Consider the following 20,475-nt stretch of genomic DNA (forward strand, 5'->3'; position numbering starts at 1 on the left):
CTTTAACTAACATGGAATTGCTGCTGGACTCAGGGATGTGAAAGGAAGGTTGATCTGTTTGTTGGTGTTATCACTCGATGTTGTCATAAAAGCAAAAACAAAATTGCCCCCAAATTGAGCCCAAGAGGCCCTGGTGTCACTTTCCCACCCAAACCTGCTGTCTTGGTGGCTCAGACCTGTTCCCCGTGCTGTGAATCTGTGCAGGAGCATAAGGTGCTGCTCACGGGGACGCCCTTGCAGAACTCGGTGGAGGAGCTCTTCAGTCTGCTCAACTTCCTGGAGCCATCACAGTTCCCTTCGGAGACTGCTTTCTTGGAAGAGTTTGGAGATCTGAAGACAGAGGAGCAGGTAAATAGGGGCCTGAAGGATTGGAGGAGTCAAGGTGATCGCTACCTTCACCATCAAGGAAAAAGCAAAGTCACCATGGTGACAGGAGTTAGCCAGTTCTCACACCCCTGGTAAAATGAGCATCACCTCCTTTTATTTAATTTATGTGGAGGAGGATCAACTGATCATTAGCAGTTTCTATCCAAACAATAAATGAATCAGCATCCAAAATACCTAATCTCCAGCCTCTTGCTTTCACTAATCTCATGTATAAATAACTTCACGATGATTTTCTTCATCGTCTGCCCTCAGGGCCATGCTTCCCTCCTCCTCTGCTTCCTTCATCCTTCGCCCTTCCTCCTCCACCACCTGCAGCATGTTTCCAGGCTCATTTTCTTAGTACCACCAAATAACACAGATAGTGAGGAACAGAAGGCAGGTGTACACTAGAGTAGTTGGTCAGTCCAGTTTTGTCCAGATCAACTCAATTTCCTGTTTTCAAAGATGTGGTCCTGAGACTAGCTTATTGGACTCAAAGCTGTTTAGAAACAAACCAACATTAATAAATATCTATCTACGGTGTGTAGGAATCTCCACTGGACATTACAGAAATAAAGCAGACAGGTGTAAGGGTCACCAGAGGAACAATGAACAGAGCTGAGGACTTTAAAGGCAAGAAAAGTCACTTCTGTTAGGACTTTGGAACAACTGCATGGAGAGAGTACAGTTGGAGAATAAACTTTAAAGGGTGGGTAAGTTTTCATTAGGCAGAGAGAGAGGTGATAATGACTACTTTGCATGGGGGGAAAAAAGCAATCAGCAGTAGCCATGGAATTTATTCAGTGGTAGGGGATCATCTGGCTGAGCTGGGGATGAACTGGGGAGTATGAAGCAGAGGAGTTTAGCACTGTATTGTGGGAACATCTTGAAAGACAGGTTGAAGGATTTGGTGGGCATTAGAGAAGCAACACAAGGCTTTGATCGCGGCAATGACGCAATTAGTTCTGCTAAATTAATCTAGCAGTGGCGTGAGAGTGGGTTGGGGCAGATAATTTGGGAATGAAGAAAGTTTGGGAATTTCACTAACAGATGTCGAGAGTACACGCTGTGGTTCCAGTCTGTTTCTACTTCAGCGACGAGTCAGACTTTGAGAGCAGTGAGTAATCAAACTTCATTCCCCTTCTCGACGTTTGCAGTATCTATTGATCTTTGCAAAGCCAACTCCAGCCCTCTCTCTGTTTTTGGACCATTAGAAGTGCTTCCTCTTCTCCCATTGCACTTACTTTGTGGTATGCGTTTTCTCTTCTTCCTAGACAATGACCTCCTTGAGGACAAGGCCCACATCTCCTCCCAAGTTGTGTTTGTTGTATTAACCAGCACAGTGTCTGGCATATAGTATACTCTAAATGATTCAAGGTACGAACCAAGTGAAGGGCGAACGCTGAACCCAGCGTGTGGCAGACTTGGCATTTGTCCCTGTCTTTTAACAAGTCCCTAGCTGTGTCTTTCCCCTTTGGGTTCTTACGTAGTAATTCCTTATCCCTGTGGGGGATTACATACCTAAGTTCCGTGGTTGCTAAAATAAAGCGTTCATTAAATGGATTAGATTGAAGATTGGGGTTTGTTAGGGAAAAGCCACAAAAATGGCCCCAAATGTCTGTATGTTTTGAATCCCAGTAAATAGAAGTTTTAGAAAGCATCTGGTTACAAAGTAAAGCCTATTCCTTGTTGTTTAAAACCTGCTCCAGTAACTCCTTTAAGTCAAACTCTCTAGAAATCACTTTATTTCAGCAGGAAGCATTGGCACAACCCACAGCTTATTTGTGCAGAATCTACCTTTTTGAAATTTTTGAACAGCTCTTTATAACTTGATCTTTTGCACTTACCTCTTACTTTCCCACCAGCATTAATCTTGCTGGTCTCAGGTTTTAGCTCAGGGTGAACTCAGGTACCTTGACTTGAATCCCGTCTCTGCCCTCTTCTTGGGAGAGTGAGCAAGTTATCTTGCCAGTGCAGTGAAGTGCATAGAGATCTGCTGTCTAGGCCTGGTCTGTTAGGACAAGAACACACAAATCATAGCAAAGAAGACTTGTCAGGCTCAAAGTGCCCCTGAGATGACAGCTTGCCTGATGGAGTGGGAGGTGTCACCTTACCGCATTCCCTGTGTATGTCACTACCCCCAAACTTGTTGGCTGCTATTATTTAGATATGAGAGGAATCCACTTCCAGATTGCCTCTGCTTTTTTTTTTAATTGAGATATAAATGACATACAACACTATATTAGTTTCGGATGTGTTTTGTAACAATTCAATATACGTAGTATAGTAAAGTGATATAGTAGTATATAGTAAAGTTATCACAGCAATAAATCTAGTTGCCTCCCCATACATATGTAAATTTTATTCTAGTGACGAGAAGTCTTAAGATTTACTCTGAGCAACTTTCAAATATACAATATGGTATTACTAACGGTAGTCACTTTGCTGTCTGTTACATCCCCAGGACTTACTCATTTTATAACTGACAGTGTGTACCTTTTGACCACCTTCATCCATTTGGCCCACCCCCAGATTCCCTCTGCTTCTTACTCTCTTCTTTCAGCATATACATCTTCCCTTTGTAATATATCACTTGTGCCTCCTAACATGGCTGAAAATATTCCTCAGGCAGTTGCTCCATACAAGTGCATGTCAGAGAGAGAGGTTTGTTTTCTCCATCCTGGAGAAGAGGTCCTGTCTTTTGTATCTTTCTCCCTTTATATCTTATAAGATTCCCACATGAGTTCTCAGTAATTGCTTGTGAATCAAAACCAGATCCCTTTTTTCCTTTCAGTCCTCCTGTAAGCTCCTCCTGTTCAGGCATCAGGCTTGACCTTACATTTAGTCAGCGGCCGCAGTTCTGTGATTAGATGCTCAAGAGACTGTAGCCAAGGTTGGAATCACCCCAGTAACCATTACTGAATGGGGATCCGGGCAGGTAAACAGGTCTCGTTTCCCTGGCCAGGTGAAGAAACTGCAGTCTATCCTCAAACCGATGATGCTTCGGCGGCTGAAAGATGACGTGGAAAAGAACCTCGCTCCCAAGCAAGAGACAATCATCGAAGTAGAGCTGACCAATATCCAGAAAAAGTACTACCGTGCCATCCTGGAGAAGAACTTTTCCTTCCTGACCAAGGGGGCCAACCAGCACAACATGCCCAACCTCATCAACACCATGATGGAGCTGAGGAAGTGCTGCAACCATCCCTACCTGATCAACGGTGAGTGGGGATGCGAGGAGGCCTTTCCAGCTTGCGTATCGAGTCCCCATGAGACACCCGGGTGTGAATTCTGAACTTTTTACCAAGTATTAAACTGAGGTTCAAAGAGGTCAGCAGATCTGCGTCAGTGATCTGGCCAGTGAGTACACAGAGCCCCGTTTTGAACCAGTTCTCTGCCCATCAGAAGACAGATGATGAGTCTGACTGCTGTCTTTTGTGGGCCTGCAGTCTGGCCCACACTTCCCACTTGGGATCAGGGAGATGTCTTTTTCGTTGAAAAAGTGATCGTGGGGCAGTGAGATTAAAACTCTCTGCAGATAAATTAACAATTAACTGTACTGGATAGAGAACATTTTGGAAGCTTTTTTTAAAAACAAAACTTTCTGATGAAATTTTAAATCCAAACATGGCTTGCCAATCGCTAGTGTTGATGTCCAAGAGGTATGTCTTTTTGTCCGCTTTTAAATATTTCTTTGTTTATTTAGGCTATGCTGAGTCTTTGTTGCAGCACACAGACTTTATCTATTGGGGTACTCAGGGGGGGACATGGGCTCAGTAGTTGGAGCACATGGGACTGTCTAGTTGTGGGGTGCGAGCTTAGTTGCCCAGCAACATGTAGGGTCAGGGATCAAACCCATGTCCCCTGCACTGGAAGGTGGATTCTCAATCGCTGGACCACCAGGGAAGTTCCTTTTTGTCAACTTCCTGTGAAGGTTTATTTACTTGCCTGAGTCAGCTTGGTATTTCAGATCCTTTCTCTACCTGGTCTGACTCCCAGGAGAGCAAGTCACCTGTGTTCTCTGCAGGACAATCATGCCCTGACTGGTAGAGCCCATGGTTGAGGGCATGGACCAGGGGCGCACACACTGCACTGCCTCACTGGGCTGGTGGTTTGGGGCCTAAGAGTTCATTCCATTTCTTCTAGGCTCTGTCACACAGAAAGTCGCTTTTGCCCATCTAGATTGTTCAAAGAATACTTTTGTTGCATCCTTTTTCAGGGGCAGAGGAGAAAATTCTGGAGGACTTCCGGAAAACCCACAGCCCCGATGCCCCGGACTTTCAGCTGCAGGCCATGATCCAGGCCGCAGGGAAGCTGGTGCTGATCGATAAACTGCTCCCTAAGCTGATTGCTGGCGGCCACAAAGTGCTCATCTTCTCGCAGATGGTGCGCTGTCTCGACATCCTGGAAGATTATCTCATCCAGAGAAGGTGAGCCTCGTGTCAAAGCTGGGCATCAGGTCCTGCAGGCAGTTCCTTTTCTTTGTCGCCTTTTTGATTCATTCAGAAATTATGTTTTAACAACAAAAAAGTATTAGAAAATAGAGAAAAGAAATCTTCTCTTAAAAGATGGGCCGAAATTCAGAATTGAATCTTATGACCAGGTTTAAGTGTCTTAAGAGTGAATTTCCTATGATAGGAGCCCTTGCTTTGCTTAAAAAATAAATTTTGCATATTTATTTATATTTTCTTAAGAAACAGAGTTCAAATAGCATTACAGAAGGTTAAGAAAATAGTGTATTTACTACCCCCTCAACCCCCTTTCCGCCCTGTGATAAGAAAAATAAACCCTGGAAAGCATCACTATATCAAGTTGCTAAAAGAGCACCAGCTGACAGTTAAACTTGGGGGTGCTTTATGTTTTTTCTCGGCCAACCCTCTAAGTTTTTATGACACACTAGCTATGGCATCCCAGTCTATTTTCTTGTTTGTATTCCTCTAATTCCTTGAACCTAGGTTCCATTACTCATGCAGGTGAAAAGCCTGGGGTATCATGTGGGTTGCTTGGGCTCTGTGAGGGTACTACATTTGTTACATTACACCATATCAATCCATTTCCAGTCATTGGGATCCGCCAATGATCTGAAGATGGCAAATGGATTTTTAAAATTTATTCTTAATGTTAAAAGACTTCGCAAGATCTTAGAAACTATTAGCCAAGGCGTTGGTAGGTTTAGAGTACCTCTTTGTTTTTATATAGTCATCATGGCAAATCCTCATGTTCTGATCTTTGAAGATTCTGTTTCTCCTTATAACATAGGAGAATTTACAGAAAAAGTATTAAAGGAAATGACCAACTTAACTATGGGTTATGCTCACATTTAACAATACATAAATAATTATCTGAAATCGGATTAGGCACTAAAAGAACTTCTCAGACTCCTGTAGTGGAGGTCTTTAGGTAAAGAATTCTTGAGACTTGCATTATTTTTTTTCTTTGAGGAATATATCAAAACTAGAAAGCAGTTTTGTATTTAATAATTCACTCTAGATGAATCGCCAGAATACTTGCTTCTTGTATAACTATTAGTTTGAAGATTTTTTAAAGAGATCCCCCACAAATGAATAACAGTGTAATTAACAGACTTTTGCTAAGTACCAATGTCTTTATTTAGCTCCTTTATCACTTATTGCTCATTTTGTTTTAAATTTACCTAAGTATTATAGTTGCTCTTGAAAATAGCGATACTTTTTAATACCATCACCAGCTCAAAACTCCATTCATACTTGGGCATTTATCTTCTTAGTCTCTTTTCTTTGTGCCTACATATATTTAGTTTTGTTGTTGATTTGCTTGAATTGGGATCGTATGCTACATTCTACATTGTAACTCACCTTTTTATTTGATATATTATAGAGTTTTTTGCTTTATTTTTCTACAATAGTTTTGATGATTTGAATGATATTCTCTTATTTAGGTTGTTTCCAATTTTTCAACATTTTTAGGAACTCTGAATATCATTTTCCGTCACTGTGAATGTTGCCAGTTATTTCCTTGGGACAAATTCTGATGTACATTTTTAAAAACATTTAATACATATTTCCAAAACACCCTCTAGAAAGACACTTTTATCTCCCTTTTCATAGTGTATGAGAATGCTCTTTTTTCCCTCATACTCTGATCAATCCTGTTTTTGCCGTTTAGTCTCTGCTAATTCAATAAGCCTAAATTATGGTCTCTTGTTTTAATTTATACTTATTATTATGAATGAGAGTGAATATATTTTATGTATATTAGCTGTTTATATTTCTTTTCTGTGCGTTGCTTAGTCATGCTCTCCCATTTTCTGTTACTGTTTGCCTTTTTGTTTATTAATTTATAAAAATTGCTTAAGAATATGGTGCAAATGCTTCCCCAGTGTTGCTTTTGACTTTTTCTTTATGGCTGTGGGTTTGTTTATTTATTTTATTCTTAGAAGTTTTAAATTTTATAACCTCCCAGTCTTAAAACAGCTTTAAATAAACTTAAGTGCTTATTTATGCTTAAATTAACATACTTAAAAAGACTTCCCCCACCTCTCAACTGTATCATATAAATAGTCTGAAGTTTTTTTCTTTTCGTTTTTTTATGGCATTTTTCTTTTCACTCTTTTGTGTTTTTTTCATCCCAACTCTGTACCCAGCAGGGACTTCTGGCCTTAATACCACCATTACTTTTTTCTTCTTAATTTAGTTTTTTGTTTTCATCAAAGTTATACATGCACATAATTTGACACGGCAAATTATTCTTTTAGACCTATGAAAAACAGCATTTTCCTGATACCACCACATACCCCCAGCTTCCCCTCGCCTGAAGCTTTTAAGCTCCTTATGTGCTTTCTTTTGGTGTTTATAGCTGTAGCTTTAAAGAATGTTAGTAGTTGCAATTTCTTTTTTTTTTTTTTTTCAATTTTAAATATTATCTGTTCTCATTATGGAAGATGAATATTTCCTTTCTTTCACTGCCCCACATAATTACCACCTCTGTGCCTCCTGTCCTCCCATCTTCCCAACCTGCCATGCAATCCTTTGGGTTAAATTACTATTTAGTGTTTGTTGCGACTTATGTAAACAATGCGTTACAGCTCAGCCACGTAGTATGCTGTTCACTGTTTTTTTCTTGCATGATTTTTATCTTTCCTGAAGCTATAAGTTTTTTTTTTAATTCAGTGTGAAATTTTAAATATACGCATTATAATTCAGGTCCAAAACTTACTGTGGCCGTCTGAATCTCCCTTTGTTACGTGCGGCCACATCAGCTTCACGTCTGAGCCATCTCTCCCGGGGCCTTTGGTCCCTTCCTCTCTGCCCAGTTACCCCTCCTGCCTGGTGCTGTCACCATCTGTGATCTCCCTTCCTTCAGCACTCTGACAGCTTTCTTTTCCTTTCCTCTTGAATCTAATCTTGCTGGTGGACCCTGTGTACCTCTTCTGAGAGCTCTTGCAAAGGGGTGAATGATACGTGGGTTTTGAGACTTTGTCAGAATGTTTACTCCCACCGGTGAGCAATCATTTGGCTGAGTTTGAGAGAGTAGATTAGAAATAATTTTCCCAGAGAGTTTTGAAGATGTTGTTAGTCCGTTGTCTTCTAGTTTCCAGGATTGTCTAGAAATTCAGAGCCTTTCCGATTCCTGGTCTGTGTATGTGACATGATTTTTCTGTTCAGAAGCTTTGATCTGTCCTCTGTCCCAGTACTGTGACATTTGACAGTGAACTGGGTTTTGTATGGCATCTGTTGAACTGGATGTGTTGTAGTTCTTTCCCATGGCAAATTATACTCTGTCAGTTCTAGGGGGTGTTTTCTTGTATTTTATCTTTCATTCTTTCTTTCTGGCCTGCTTTCAATTTGTGGAACTTTTGTTATTCGTGTGTCCAACCTTCTGGACTGATTGGCTAATTTTCTGTTTGCTCTACTTCCCCATCTCATTTTGTTTACCTTTGGTTTTGTTGTTCAGTCACTCAGGCACATCTGACTCTTTGTGACCCTATGGACTGCAGCACGCCAGACTTCCCTGTCCTTCACCATCTCCCTCCGGTAGAATACCATAAATTTCTGAGTTTTCTTCTGTAATTTTTCAGTGTTTATAGCATTCAGCTGGTTATTGCACAGGCTCAGTGTCTTGTCCTTTTGAGATGGATGATGATAGATTTTTTATTTTTTCATTCTTCCTACAGTGTCTGTTTCCTCAAGTCAGATTTTTTCCTTTTTGTTTGTTGATGTCTCTGTCTTTCATATTAGAATTCTGGGTTGGCTTTTTTTTTTTTTTCTCTCCCTCTTTTCAGCACTTTGAATTACTATTCCACTGTGTTCTCACCCCCATGGTTTCTGATGCGAAGTTTTGCAGTCATTTAAGTAGTTGGTCCCCCATATATAATGTGTTTTTTTACTCTACTAAGATTTTCTTTTTAATTTTCAGTCTGTGGCACCTTGACTATCATGTGTGGATTTCATCCTGTGCAGAGTTCACTGACCTCCTTAAATCCATAAGCAGATCTTTCACCAAATTTAGGAAACTTTTGGTCAGTATTTCTTTGATTTCTTTTTTTTTTTTTCCTTTTGCCCAACTTTTATGTTTCCCTGTGAGATTCCAATTACCTCTATATTTGACCTTTAAGTCCCTAGGCTCTGTTCTCTTTTTTTATTATTCTTTTTCTAGTCCTTTTTCTCTCTCTCCTTTTGTTTTGAATTGTCTTCAAGTTCACTGACTCTTTTCATCTGTCTTTTCTATCATGCTTATTATGCCATTGGTTTCATTATATTAAAGATTGTATTTTACTTCTGAGATTTCCATTTGTTTCTTAGTGTGATGTGTTGTTTCTCTGCTCTCATTTCGTATCTTTCCACTCATCATGTACATGTCTTCACTGAACATGATTGTAAGAGCTGCTTTAAAGTTCTTGTCTGAGCGTCAGAACATCTCAGATTTGACATCTGTTGTCTGTTCCTTTGAGAACGGGTCACGTTTCCCCTGGACGTTGTGAACATTTTTGTTATGGAGATACAGGATTCTGTTACATTGCTGTGAGGTGTTGATGGTTTCTATTTGGGGGCAGTTAAGTAGGTGAGTCTCAAAGTGCAAAGGCTGTTGGCGTCTGGCAGGTCTAGTCTCAGCTCAGACTGCTTTCAGCTCGCCCCAAGCATGTATGCATCAGAGGTCAGCCAGACCCTTGCTGCTACTGCTGCTAAGTCGCTTCAGTCGTATCGAACTCTGTGTGACCCCATAAATGGCAGCCCACCAGGCTCCCCCGTCCCTGGGGTTCTCCAGGCAAGAACACTGGAGTAGGTTGCCATTTTCTTCTCCAGTGCATGAAAGTAAAAAGTGAAAGTGAAGTCGCTCAGTCATATCTGACTCTTAGCGACCACATGGACTGCAGCCTACCAGGCTCCTCCGCCCATGGGACTTACCAGGCAAGAGTACTGGAGTGGGGTGCCGTTATACCCAGAGTTTGGGGTTCACCATCTTTGTCCCTTTTGGAGGCCCCCCTCTCACCCTCTGGTGGTCCTAGCTGCCCCAGACTGCTTTCCTTGGTGCCTCTGGCCAGAAAGACAGTGGCTTCTCATCAAGATTTGTAGCTGTCCTGCACCTTTGCCATAACTCCTGCTGCCCCTCAAGGCCAAAACCACAGATTCCTGTTGTTTCCCCAAATCTGCTTGCTTTCCTTAGCTCTCAGGTAGGTTTTTTTGTTCACTTGTTTGTTTCTGTATTTTACCAGGGTCTTGAGGTTGTTTACTGGAGGGTTAGTGTGTTAGGACCTTGCCCCTCCACACCAGAAGCAAAGCCTTCGCCTTCGTGTTTCAGATCAGAGGCTTTCCTCAGATATCTGGTTTGGCTGCCAGATGGTAGGCACCATCCAGAGATGAGAAGCTCTGGGCATGTGGGCCAGTGTATTGGCTGCCTTCCTCTCCACCTGTGAACGCTGTCCATCTAGCTGGACCATTTCATCGAGAAGCCTCTAGTGTCAGTGCTTTGGGATGCTTTTCTTCCTCTCTCCTGCTCAAAGGCTGGGAACTTATTTGGACTTGGAGCTGACTTGTGGGGAAGGGGTAGAGAGAGGTAGGGAAGTCTCAACATCTCTTTCTTTCCTTCTTCCCTTTTTTAGTGTAACACCTCTGCCTTTACTGTGTGGTATTTCCTAGGTAGAGAAAGCTACAGGTCTTTTTTCGCTCTCAAGGCTGAGGTGGGTGATCTATAGGCTAGTAGATACTTCAGCAAATATTCAACTAGTTAGTTCTCTAATGTTTAGACTGTTTGTGTCCCCACTTTCGGGGCACCTAGTGCCACCAATGCCTGATCCCTTTGGATATTCTACCATGCTGAATTAGGCTATTTCTCACCTGGGATTTCTTTGAATCAGGTATCACTTGATTTATTTTCCAACTGCCAGAATTTTATTACAGCTTCTTATGTTCTATTTGTAGGTTTGTTTGGGGGAGAGTATTATTATGCATTTAAAAAAAAAATCCCTTTACTTATCATTTTAAACATTTGAGGAGATAAAAGAGTTAAATGTGTATGTCAATTCTAAATCTTTAATTGGATTTCTTTGGTTTATTTTATTTTTTTACATTTCAGTCTTCAGTCCTACAGTTTTGGTAAATGACATTAATGGGGGGGTCTAATTTAATTTATTTCCAAATATGTCTGATTTTCTGTTTATTAAGTAGTTCATCTTTTCCCCATTTGTATAAGACACTATCCATGAAACATACTGAGATGTTATGTATATTGGGTGTAATATGTAACCTTTCTATTCTTTTGATCAATATTTCTATTGCTTTGCAATATTGTTATTTGCAAATTAATATTTTCAATATTATTGCAGATGAACTTCAGACTTATTCTTTTTTAATGTATTTACTACTCCAGTCCTCACTACTAAAAAACGATTATACATTTACATATCTGTATTTATCTATGTATAGCTCTATCCATTTGTTGAGATTTTGATCAGCTCTTACACATGTTGTAGAGTAGGACTGACATCTTTGCATCATTGAAGAACATGATATTCACTGCAGTCCCTCAGGTCTTTTGTATACACCGTTGATTCGGTAAATATTTATAAGGTACCAGCCTTGTGATGGGACCTCTGTAGGTATTAGGGACTTGGTGACCAAACCAACATGACCCCTGGTGTCATGTTGCCAAGTCCCACATATTTCTTATTTAGATTAGTTGTAAGAATTGTATATGTTTATGGCAATCATGAATGGTTGTGCTGTGGGTTTTTTTTTTTCCCCCCCCAGTCTTTATTTTTTCCAGCTGGGTTATTGCTGGGAGATGAGATTGTTCATTTCCTTCAGGCCTTCTGAGGTCAGCATTTCCTGTTGTGCCAAAAGCGTGTCTTTCCCCGCCTCCCTCCCTCCCAAGCGCACAGAGGTTTTCCAGAGTGCCACCTGCTTCTTGTTGATGTTTGACAGCGACTCACAATTACCCTTTGATGAACCACATCAACTCCTAGGGATTTCACTCAGAATGCAGTTGACACAGAGGGTTAACTGCTATACTGATGTTTGGTGTGGAAAATTTTATGATGTCTGTAATTTCCTCATTCAGACTTACTAGCCCTCAAGATTTTCTTTGTTCCTGAGCCTCGTCGCCACGCCAGCTGTCAGTTTGGTTTTGTTCCCGTTTAATTCTGTGCCATACTTGTACAGGGGTGTGGGCAAGAGCCAAAGGATCTGGCTCAGAAGTCAGGGGAGTGAGGAACAATTTAATTGAACTCTCAAATCACTGGATTTTTACTGCAGTTTTGTGTTCTTTGAGCACACTCCCTCAAAACCGAGTAAGTGATAGAAATGAGAAGTAATGTTCCACTCATCCTGGACAATTTCTAAAACTATGTTCTATCATCTCTGGCCAAAATACTATCTAATTTTATGGGAATGTTTTCCTAGGTGATTGCCGAACCATATCATCACTATTTATTGGTTCCTCCGCCTCCTTAATACGATGCTCGTTCCCTGCCTCACTCAGATCCTCGGGCATCTGGCTCCTCTCTGATGCTTTAGGGGTATCTTGTCAAAGAACATCGAGTCCTCTGTGCCTGCAGCACTGATTGTACACATGTGTGACGGTGGGGCGCTGGCAGCCATCGTTTAATTGAATCTCAGTCCTGCCTTCTGTCTCCACGTGCTCTGCTTCTTCCACTGCCCATCACACATGCAGCCAAACGTAGGAGTAACTCAGTACAGGTCCTCAGGGCATCGGTTCATCAGAGTCAGTTTGATATCTGTAGCTTCTGTTCTCACCTTCTACTAGAATTAACTGGTTTCCAGAGGTGCTTCTTTATCTTTAATTTTCTCTTCTAAGTTTTTAGGGAAATCTTTCTGCTGCATTGACACGTAGGGTACATTACAAACTGACTAAGAGGGTGGACTCTGAGTCAGATGGATCTCACTTGCCAGCTAGGTGACTGAGCAGGTTATTTTGTTTGTGAGGGTCATTTTGTCTTTGGGGGGTTGTTTGTTTGTTTGTTTGTTTTGATGTTTGCTCAAATGTAAAATGGGAAACTACCTCACGGGATTATTATAAGAAGTGAATATAAAAATGCATAGAATGCATGTATCACAGCGCCCGGCACCGAGCTTGACACTCGCCCGGCACCGAGCTTGACACTTCAGAGCTTGCTGTGAATATTGTTGCCGTGGCTGTTGTAAATAACAATGATAATATATCTGATTGCTTCATAGTTTTGTAGAATTCAATTTATGACCACTAGCTTTTAGTGTAATGGCTTTTCAGAAGCTCCTTAGTCTACCTTCATGACAGTCCTGTACTGTGTTTTATTTATTTATTTGCTTCTATTGCCTCATGTATTCTTCTTAAATTAATTGCATTAAAAAAGAAGAAGAAAGGAAAAATCTGCATCTGTAATTCCAAATAGGGGTGCACTATAGCTTTGTGAAAGGAAGGCAGTTTTTTTGGACTTGGCTCTTTGCCTTGTACATTTCTCTTCTGAGCCTGAGTTGGTCTGGTGTCTCTCCCTGTATTTCCTTGGGTGATTTCTCATGTGGATTTTCCTCTTCCCTGGTGGCTCAGATGGTAAAGATTATGCCTACAATGCAGGAGACCCAGGTCCCATCGCTGAGTTGGGAAGATCCCCTGGAGAAGGAAATCACTACCCACTCCAGTATTCTTGCCTGGAGAATCCTGTGTACAGAGGAGCCTGGCAGGCTATAGTCCATGGGGTCACAAAGTCAGACATGACTGGGTGACTGACACTTTCACTTTCAAAGAAGGCAGGGTTGTATCACCAAATTTAGTTATCTAGAGCTACCCCCACCCAGAGCTGTCTACTCCTAGAGGATCTATCCTTAGCTCTTACCAGTCATTTATCTCAATTTTTAGCAATCCGGTTTCCCAGATTCTGGGCTACTGAGATTTTCATCAGGATTCACGTTCTTGGCTATGGTGGAGTCTAGGGTAACTTGATTCTTTTCTCACTTGGTTCCTATTACTTATACTTTACCAACCAGTTCTTACTTGTTGGTCAAAATTGGGCCCAGGGTAGCATCCTCATATTAATTTGTCCGTTGTCAAGGGGTAAATAAGAAAAGATAAGACTCAGCAGCTACCCAGATTGGCACTGTTTTAATTCTGTGCTAATTACATGATCTCCGTCCTAAAGGTACTTTCTGGTTTTTTGAAGGTGGTTCTAGGCTCCCAAAGTAATTACTCTCTTACCTTCTCCTACACAATGCTGTCCACCTTTATTTCCTAACTTTCCACACAGGTACGTGCCTTCTTAATAACTTTCAGTTTTACTTCCTCACTTTATTTTCCTCTAAAAATTCTTCTGGCTTCTTTCCAACCTGACTCAGCTCAGAAACCTTTCTTGCAATTTCTCCCTATGTGCTTGGCAACATACTGCCCAGAAGACCCTGGTTTCAGCTATAAACTTGGAGACGTTGCTTTCTGCTTCTAGAACCTCAAGGAACTGTTAGGGTAGAAATGACCAACCGAGACGTAACAGGACAGCCTGTCCATACTGTCTTCCTCCCATTCTCAGTCCATCCGAAAGCATATAGAGCCTGATTCGAACTCTGATTCCATGCTACATGCTCAACTAAAAGATGGTTGAGGCTTTTATTTTTCTTTCCCGGTCTTATGATTAGATTCAGTGCAAGAAAGTTGGGAAACACTGAGAGTAAATTTGCCCAGGCAGTGGGGATTGATATTTTGTTCACAGCTCCTCTAGTCCTCTGTAGTCTGTGGCTGGTTTTTTTGTTTTGGTTTGGTTTCTGTTTGTTTTGAGAGGGGGGGACATTTTGCAGCACGGTTTCAGGTGTCTGCCCTGCTGCATACAGAGAGGGGGGGATTCTTTATAGACTGTGACACTGGGTCCATATGTAGAAGTGAGGGGTGTAAGGCCGTTAGTCACCAGCTTCCTGCGTTGTTGCCTGTTCTCCACTGAAGTCATGATTAACGCCTGGGCTTTCGTTCGTTTGGGTCCCCTCAGATACACCTATGAGCGAATTGATGGGCGAGTACGGGGAAACCTGCGCCAGGCAGCCATCGACCGGTTCTGTAAGCCAGACTCAGACCGCTTTGTCTTTCTTCTGTGCACCCGAGCGGGAGGCCTGGGGATCAATCTCACAGCTGCTGATACCTGCATCATATTTGATTCAGACTGGAACCCACAAAATGACTTGCAGGTAACCATAGGATGATTGCTGTTTGCCTTAGGTGTCCCTGAATCTAAGAACCTCACAGCAGGGCCTGGCTTGGCTACAGACAGAGTCTGCCACGCTCCATGCTACTGCTGCAGCATTGGCCGGATGGCAGGCTCAGGGCCTCGGTCAGCGGGTACAACTAAGGAAGAAGTAAATGTCGAGCCTCCCCACTAATCAGAGTGGGTTTTTTTTCTTTTATGATAAATCAAATGGTATTTTGCAGTGATAGCTTCCAACATGTAGAGTAGAGCTATTCTTCATTGTTATTATCAGACATATAAAGAAAGATACTAAGCTTGAGCAATTTTCTAATTCTTGACATATGGATTGATTCTGGCATTTTCACTCACTTTGGTTGTGAGGTAGTTGTATGTCGTTTACAGTACAGGAAGATGACCCAGAGGTGTGGGAAGGTTCCCTGGTGTGGCTGGGGTGACTGAGGCATCCACATTAGTTCCTTTGCTCCCCACTTAATGTAGCACATTAGAGTCAGTGTGGCCAGTTAAGTATGGGTCGCCTACTACATATGAATGAGTTCCTTTCCAAGAGCGCCATTTCTAAGTCTGATTTGTTTGTTTAAGTCCAGCAGAGTGACCACAGGTACCCAACTAACACATTCAGTACTGTGATGCAATAGGTTTATAATAACTTTTCACACAAATAATAGCTAATAAAAACAAACTAGCACAAAAATAGAAGAAGTAGTTTTAATCTGACACTGCAGTGCCTTGAAAAGTACAGTAGCACGGTACAACAAGTGGCCAATGGGTTGGCATCGAGTGAACAGGCAAGAAGAATTACTGACTGGAGGAGGCAGAGGAGGTAGGAGATGGCAGAGCTGAAGGGTCGTCAACAGTAGGAGGCGGGGGGCCAGCTGCAGCTTCACTCAGGTTCTGGGCCTTGCTGGAACCAGACGCATGTTCGCATCTTTGAAAACTCACCACCTGAAGGTTCACCTGTAGGGGACTTAACTGTATTTGAAGATTAAATTTGTTAGTTTTAACCAAACTGAATAATGTTTGGTTTTAAAAAATGACTGGCTTTAAAAGATTATTGCAAGGGTTGGAGTTAATGCATTGTAAAAGCAAATGTAAACAAACAAGAAAATGACAGAGCTGATCCTTCTGGTTCAGAATTCCTTATCAACCGTGTTTGAAAGTTAAAAAAAAAAAAAAGACATTTTAACTAGATTGCACAGTAAGTCAGTCCAAAAGATTCTGACTTGTCAAGAAGACCATTTTAGATCCCAGAGTTACATTCGTTACCATTAATGAGACGCTTCATCCCACCTGTGTATTGGCTCCTGGAATATCTGCTGATAATCAGAGTATGAGTTTGTGGTGGGGAGAACGGTGGGACCTCAGAGCCTGTTTCGTGATACTGATAAGAGTGACTGATAGGAGAAGTTTGAAGGCTGCTGTTTCACAAAACTGAAGAGGTGCCCTAGGGGGTGCTGCCAGGGAAGGGATGCAGGGAAAGGGAGCTAAGGTGATGGGATCTGGCTTCTTCCCTGCCCACCACGTCACACAGAGTCACTCTGTTGATCTTTTTCATTTAACGAGTTTCCAAATAATGTTTTATTGGAAGAAAACAGTCTCCTAGTTAAAATAGCAGTGCTCTGAATTATCGTGTTGGTGACAACTGGATAAAACTCAGGGGGAAAAAAAATCATCGTAAAACAAATTTTGTGGCACATTGTTCAGCATCCAACTTGAAAAATCAGCGGCTACGACCAGCTCACCGTCAGGCCTTTCTGCTGGTGATGGGATATTTGGGTCCAGGATGAGTTGCTGAACTTTCCTGGCAGGTCCAGTGATTATAACTTTGTGCTTCCAACACAGGGGGTGCAGGTTCCATCCCTGGTGGGGAAACAAAGATCCCACCAAAGCTGCAAGGCCACCAAAAAAAAACAACAACAACAACAAAGAGTTGCTAGATATAATGAATAACCAATTTTTAAAGGAGTTAACATACTCAACACCACGGTGCTAAAAATCAGTAGAAACTAGTATTTGACAAGGTCAGCAGCGGGAACCTAATAGGGGGCGGGAGACTACTGCCTTGGGCTAGCTGCCTGTTTTTAAAAATAGTTTGAGTGGAATATAACCCCACCCATTTGTGTCTGTATTATCTCTGGTTGCTTTCATGTTACAGTGGCAGAGTTGAGTATTGCAACAGGGCCCTCATAGCCCAAAGCATCTGAAATATTTACTCTTAGCGAAGATGTTTGCCAACCCTGAAGCAGATGGTTCCTTAAGTCGTAAGTTCCCAACAGCTGTAAAGTTCTGTGCTCCTTCACAGCGCTCCCCTGACAATAGGCTTGGTACCCGGGCCGGTGCTGGGTGGCCGTTTGGAGGCTCTGTTAGCTGGGCATGCCTGAAGGACTTGGCAAGAGGAAAATTAAAAGCATAGGGCTGGCATTTAGAGATGGGTCACAGCCAGAGGCATCTAGACATTGGTGGTGCAGTGCCAAGAAATGGAATGAGCAAGAGTGAGAATGTCTAGGCCTGAAGGAGGTAGATGAGTCACCCCTGAAGTGATGGATTTGTCTGGTCAGGTAGGGTGGGCAGGGCTCTCACAGGGAGAAGGGAGCAGCTTTGGAATGGCCATTGTTAGTGTCCACTGCTGGGGGAGTCGCAAGAGATGCGTTAAGGAGTTAGTGGGGATGTCCAGACTGAAGTTGGATTGTGTGCGGGTTTCATATGCCGAGTCAGCTTCTGAACTCCTCTAACACTCAGCCTTGGTGGAGAAACAAGGGCTGTGAGTGCCTGGGCGATTCAGGCAGGCACTTGTCCAAGAACGTGCAGAAGATCATGAATGATGGTGTCAATGAACAGCCCCAGGTCCATGTTAGAGCTGGAATTCCTCAACTTGTGGTCTCCCAGACTGGCTGCCTTTGGGATTATTTTTATTTACAGTTTTGTAACCAAGGGGGAACTCTCCTTTGTTTTTGAGACATCTGATCAGACTAGGTAGAAATGAAAGAATTGGGATACATAGAGTAATTTTAGGGCAGGGAACTGGGTCTGTGGTTATGGTGGGCTGTTCTGAGTTGCCCCCCAGAGATGGAGCAGGGTGTTTTCGGCTTGCCTGGCATGGGGAGGGGAGTACGAGGGCCGAGACAACACCCCTCCCAAACCATGCACATTCAGCACAGTCTCCCTGGCGTTTACCCTTCACCCACGTGCTGGGAATGTGATGTAGAAGACAAAGTCTGGAGATTGGGGTGCCGAGACCAGCATGTGGTTCACAGGACTGCAGCTAAATCAGCTGTGAACATCAGTGAAATGCATTCCTGTCCCTAACAGAGCAGAAAACTCAACCTGACCGTTCCCGGGTACTGCCCTTGCTAGCCAGTTAGGTCACATCAACATACACAGTCGTTCACACATATGCCCGTATTCTGACATTTTCCGTATATGAGTGAGAGTTTTCAGTCATCTGTAGTTCTTCATGGTTATTGAAGAGCCACAGTTCCTACCCTGATTGACGATGATCATTATTCTTCTTGGAAAATGGGTGTGACATAGAACATTCCTTTACGAGTGGATTGAAGCACGTTCTACCCAATAAAAACGTCAGGACCATGAAGAAAGAGTCCCATATGAACATGGTCTTACCTTCCATGCTAGTGAAATTTTAGCACAGCTCCAGAGGTCAGGTTCAAATAGTGAATTTCAGTGTTCACTGTGGTCTCAAACAGCCTGGGCAGATCTGGTGCGATCCGTGCTTCTGCGGAGTTGGGGCAGTGTGGGGAGGCAGGGACTGCTAGGACCCTAGGCAGACCCCCTCTGAGCCTCGACAAGGAAGCCGACCAGGCTGGGATGGGGCGGGAGCAGGGGTGACAGTTAGGCTCAGCTGAAGTCAGCCCAAGTCCCCAAGGCAGGGCTGCAGACAAGCCAGCGTCCATGGCCGTGAAACAGAGCTGCACTGTCTGCAAACTCAGCCCAAGTCAGCGCAGTGTGCCTTTTCTAGTGTTTTTTCATTAACGATTATTGAAAGTTCATTCATTCAGCCTTCTGATCTTTTTGCTGGAGCTTTCTGTGCTTTGGGGATTGAACTAGAGAAATATATATGTTTTAGGACTTGCTGGAGAAATATATATGTTTTAAAAAGCCAGCACCACTCCAGCTCTGAGGGCACGTGCCACCCTTGCCGAGGCTGCACGGTAACAATGGTAAGGTGGCCCAGGTCCCGTCCTTCCTGTGGGTAAGGCCCCAAAAGGGGGAATTCAGGAAGCCTGGGTGGAGGCATCCTGGCCGAGAGCACAACCACAGGTGATGTGGCCTCTGCAGAGGGTTTGGAAGGGAGGAGGGAACCCAGCCAGAGGAGCAGGGACCTGATTCCCTGCTCTGAGTGGGGAGAGGGGCTCGTCCCCGGGGCCGTTGCCTCTGCTGGCACCACCTCTTGATACTGATAGTGTGCGTGAGCTCCATCAAGTTTACTTTCTTTGCCAGAAGAAAGGAAGACTTTGTGACTGCTCCGTTATGTGGTCCAGGTGCTCAGTGACTGCTGAATGCTGAGATGTGCCAGAATGTGCCCGGCATGTTTAAATTGCCAAGTACACAGCAGTGAGCAAGACCCGTGGTGTGTGCTCCCTTGGAGCCTTCGTCTTAGTGGGGGAAGCAGACAATAAACAGGGAAGAATAAGTCATATAGTCCCAGACAGCAATACACAGAGACAGCACAGGATAAGAGGACACGAATGATGGGGGTTAGGTGCCCTGATTTAGAGGGTAGCCTAGGAAGCCTTCTTCAAGAAGGTGACATCCTGGGGGAGAGCTGAATGGTGAGAGTGGGAATCTTAGGATACAAAATCAGTAGGAAGAATGTTCCAGGCAGAGGGGACAAGATGTGTGGCCACTTAGAGTGGAGGGAGCGCCGGTGGCACGCCTGACGCAGGTGGAGGTGCTCACGGCAGAGCGTGTGTCCCCGAGAAAGTGCGTCAAGCTCCTTTGAGGTCTCTCCTGCCCCTCTCTTCAGTGTACTCTCCATCTCACTCCCTGCTCCTCTTCTGCTGCCCCAAAGCTCCCTTTTCCCAGGCGGTTTGCTTACCTCTCCTTCCTTCCTGTCCTCAGCCAGCTCTTGCCTGACCAGGGGACATGTTTAGGAGTGCTCCACACGAGGCCAGGCCCTGGGGAGGCAGAAGCGTGCAGGGCTTCGGAACCACACAGTGGAAACACAGCGTGGTGGGCCGATACCTGCGTTCTTCCCCAGAGATGTTTCCATCAGAGGGAATGTGCCTTTCCCCCAGGAATCTATTCCTGGAGGAATGGAATCAGATTCCAAAGTAGGCCTGCAAAGGTGATGGCTGAAGGGAGGCAGCTTCCTGGGGCCCTGTTCATACTGCACTGAGAGCCCTTGAGTCCTCCTCTGATGAGTAGGTAGCCTGCAGACACAGACTAGAGAGTATCAGGAGAAATGTCAAACCGCTAGGTTTGAGATGTAACTCGTG

At 43.4% G+C, this 20,475-nt stretch overlaps 1 protein-coding gene across 2 annotated transcripts in view; it reads left to right on the plus strand.

Annotated features, from left to right (window-relative positions):
* Positions 1-20,475, plus strand: part of CHD6 (chromodomain helicase DNA binding protein 6) — a 203,857-nt gene that overhangs the window by 121,459 nt on the left and 61,923 nt on the right. For both annotated transcript variants that reach the window (XM_040248622.1, XM_040248624.1), the window contains 4 exons: positions 205-348; positions 3,332-3,587; positions 4,586-4,796; positions 14,807-15,002. In XM_040248622.1, coding sequence (XP_040104556.1) covers positions 205-348; positions 3,332-3,587; positions 4,586-4,796; positions 14,807-15,002 — 807 coding nt within the window. The remainder of the gene's footprint in view (positions 1-204; positions 349-3,331; positions 3,588-4,585; positions 4,797-14,806; positions 15,003-20,475) is intronic.

Source organism: Oryx dammah, unplaced genomic scaffold, assembly GCF_014754425.2.
Source record: "Oryx dammah isolate SB20612 unplaced genomic scaffold, SCBI_Odam_1.1 HiC_scaffold_10, whole genome shotgun sequence".
Lineage (NCBI taxonomy): Eukaryota > Metazoa > Chordata > Mammalia > Artiodactyla > Bovidae > Oryx > Oryx dammah.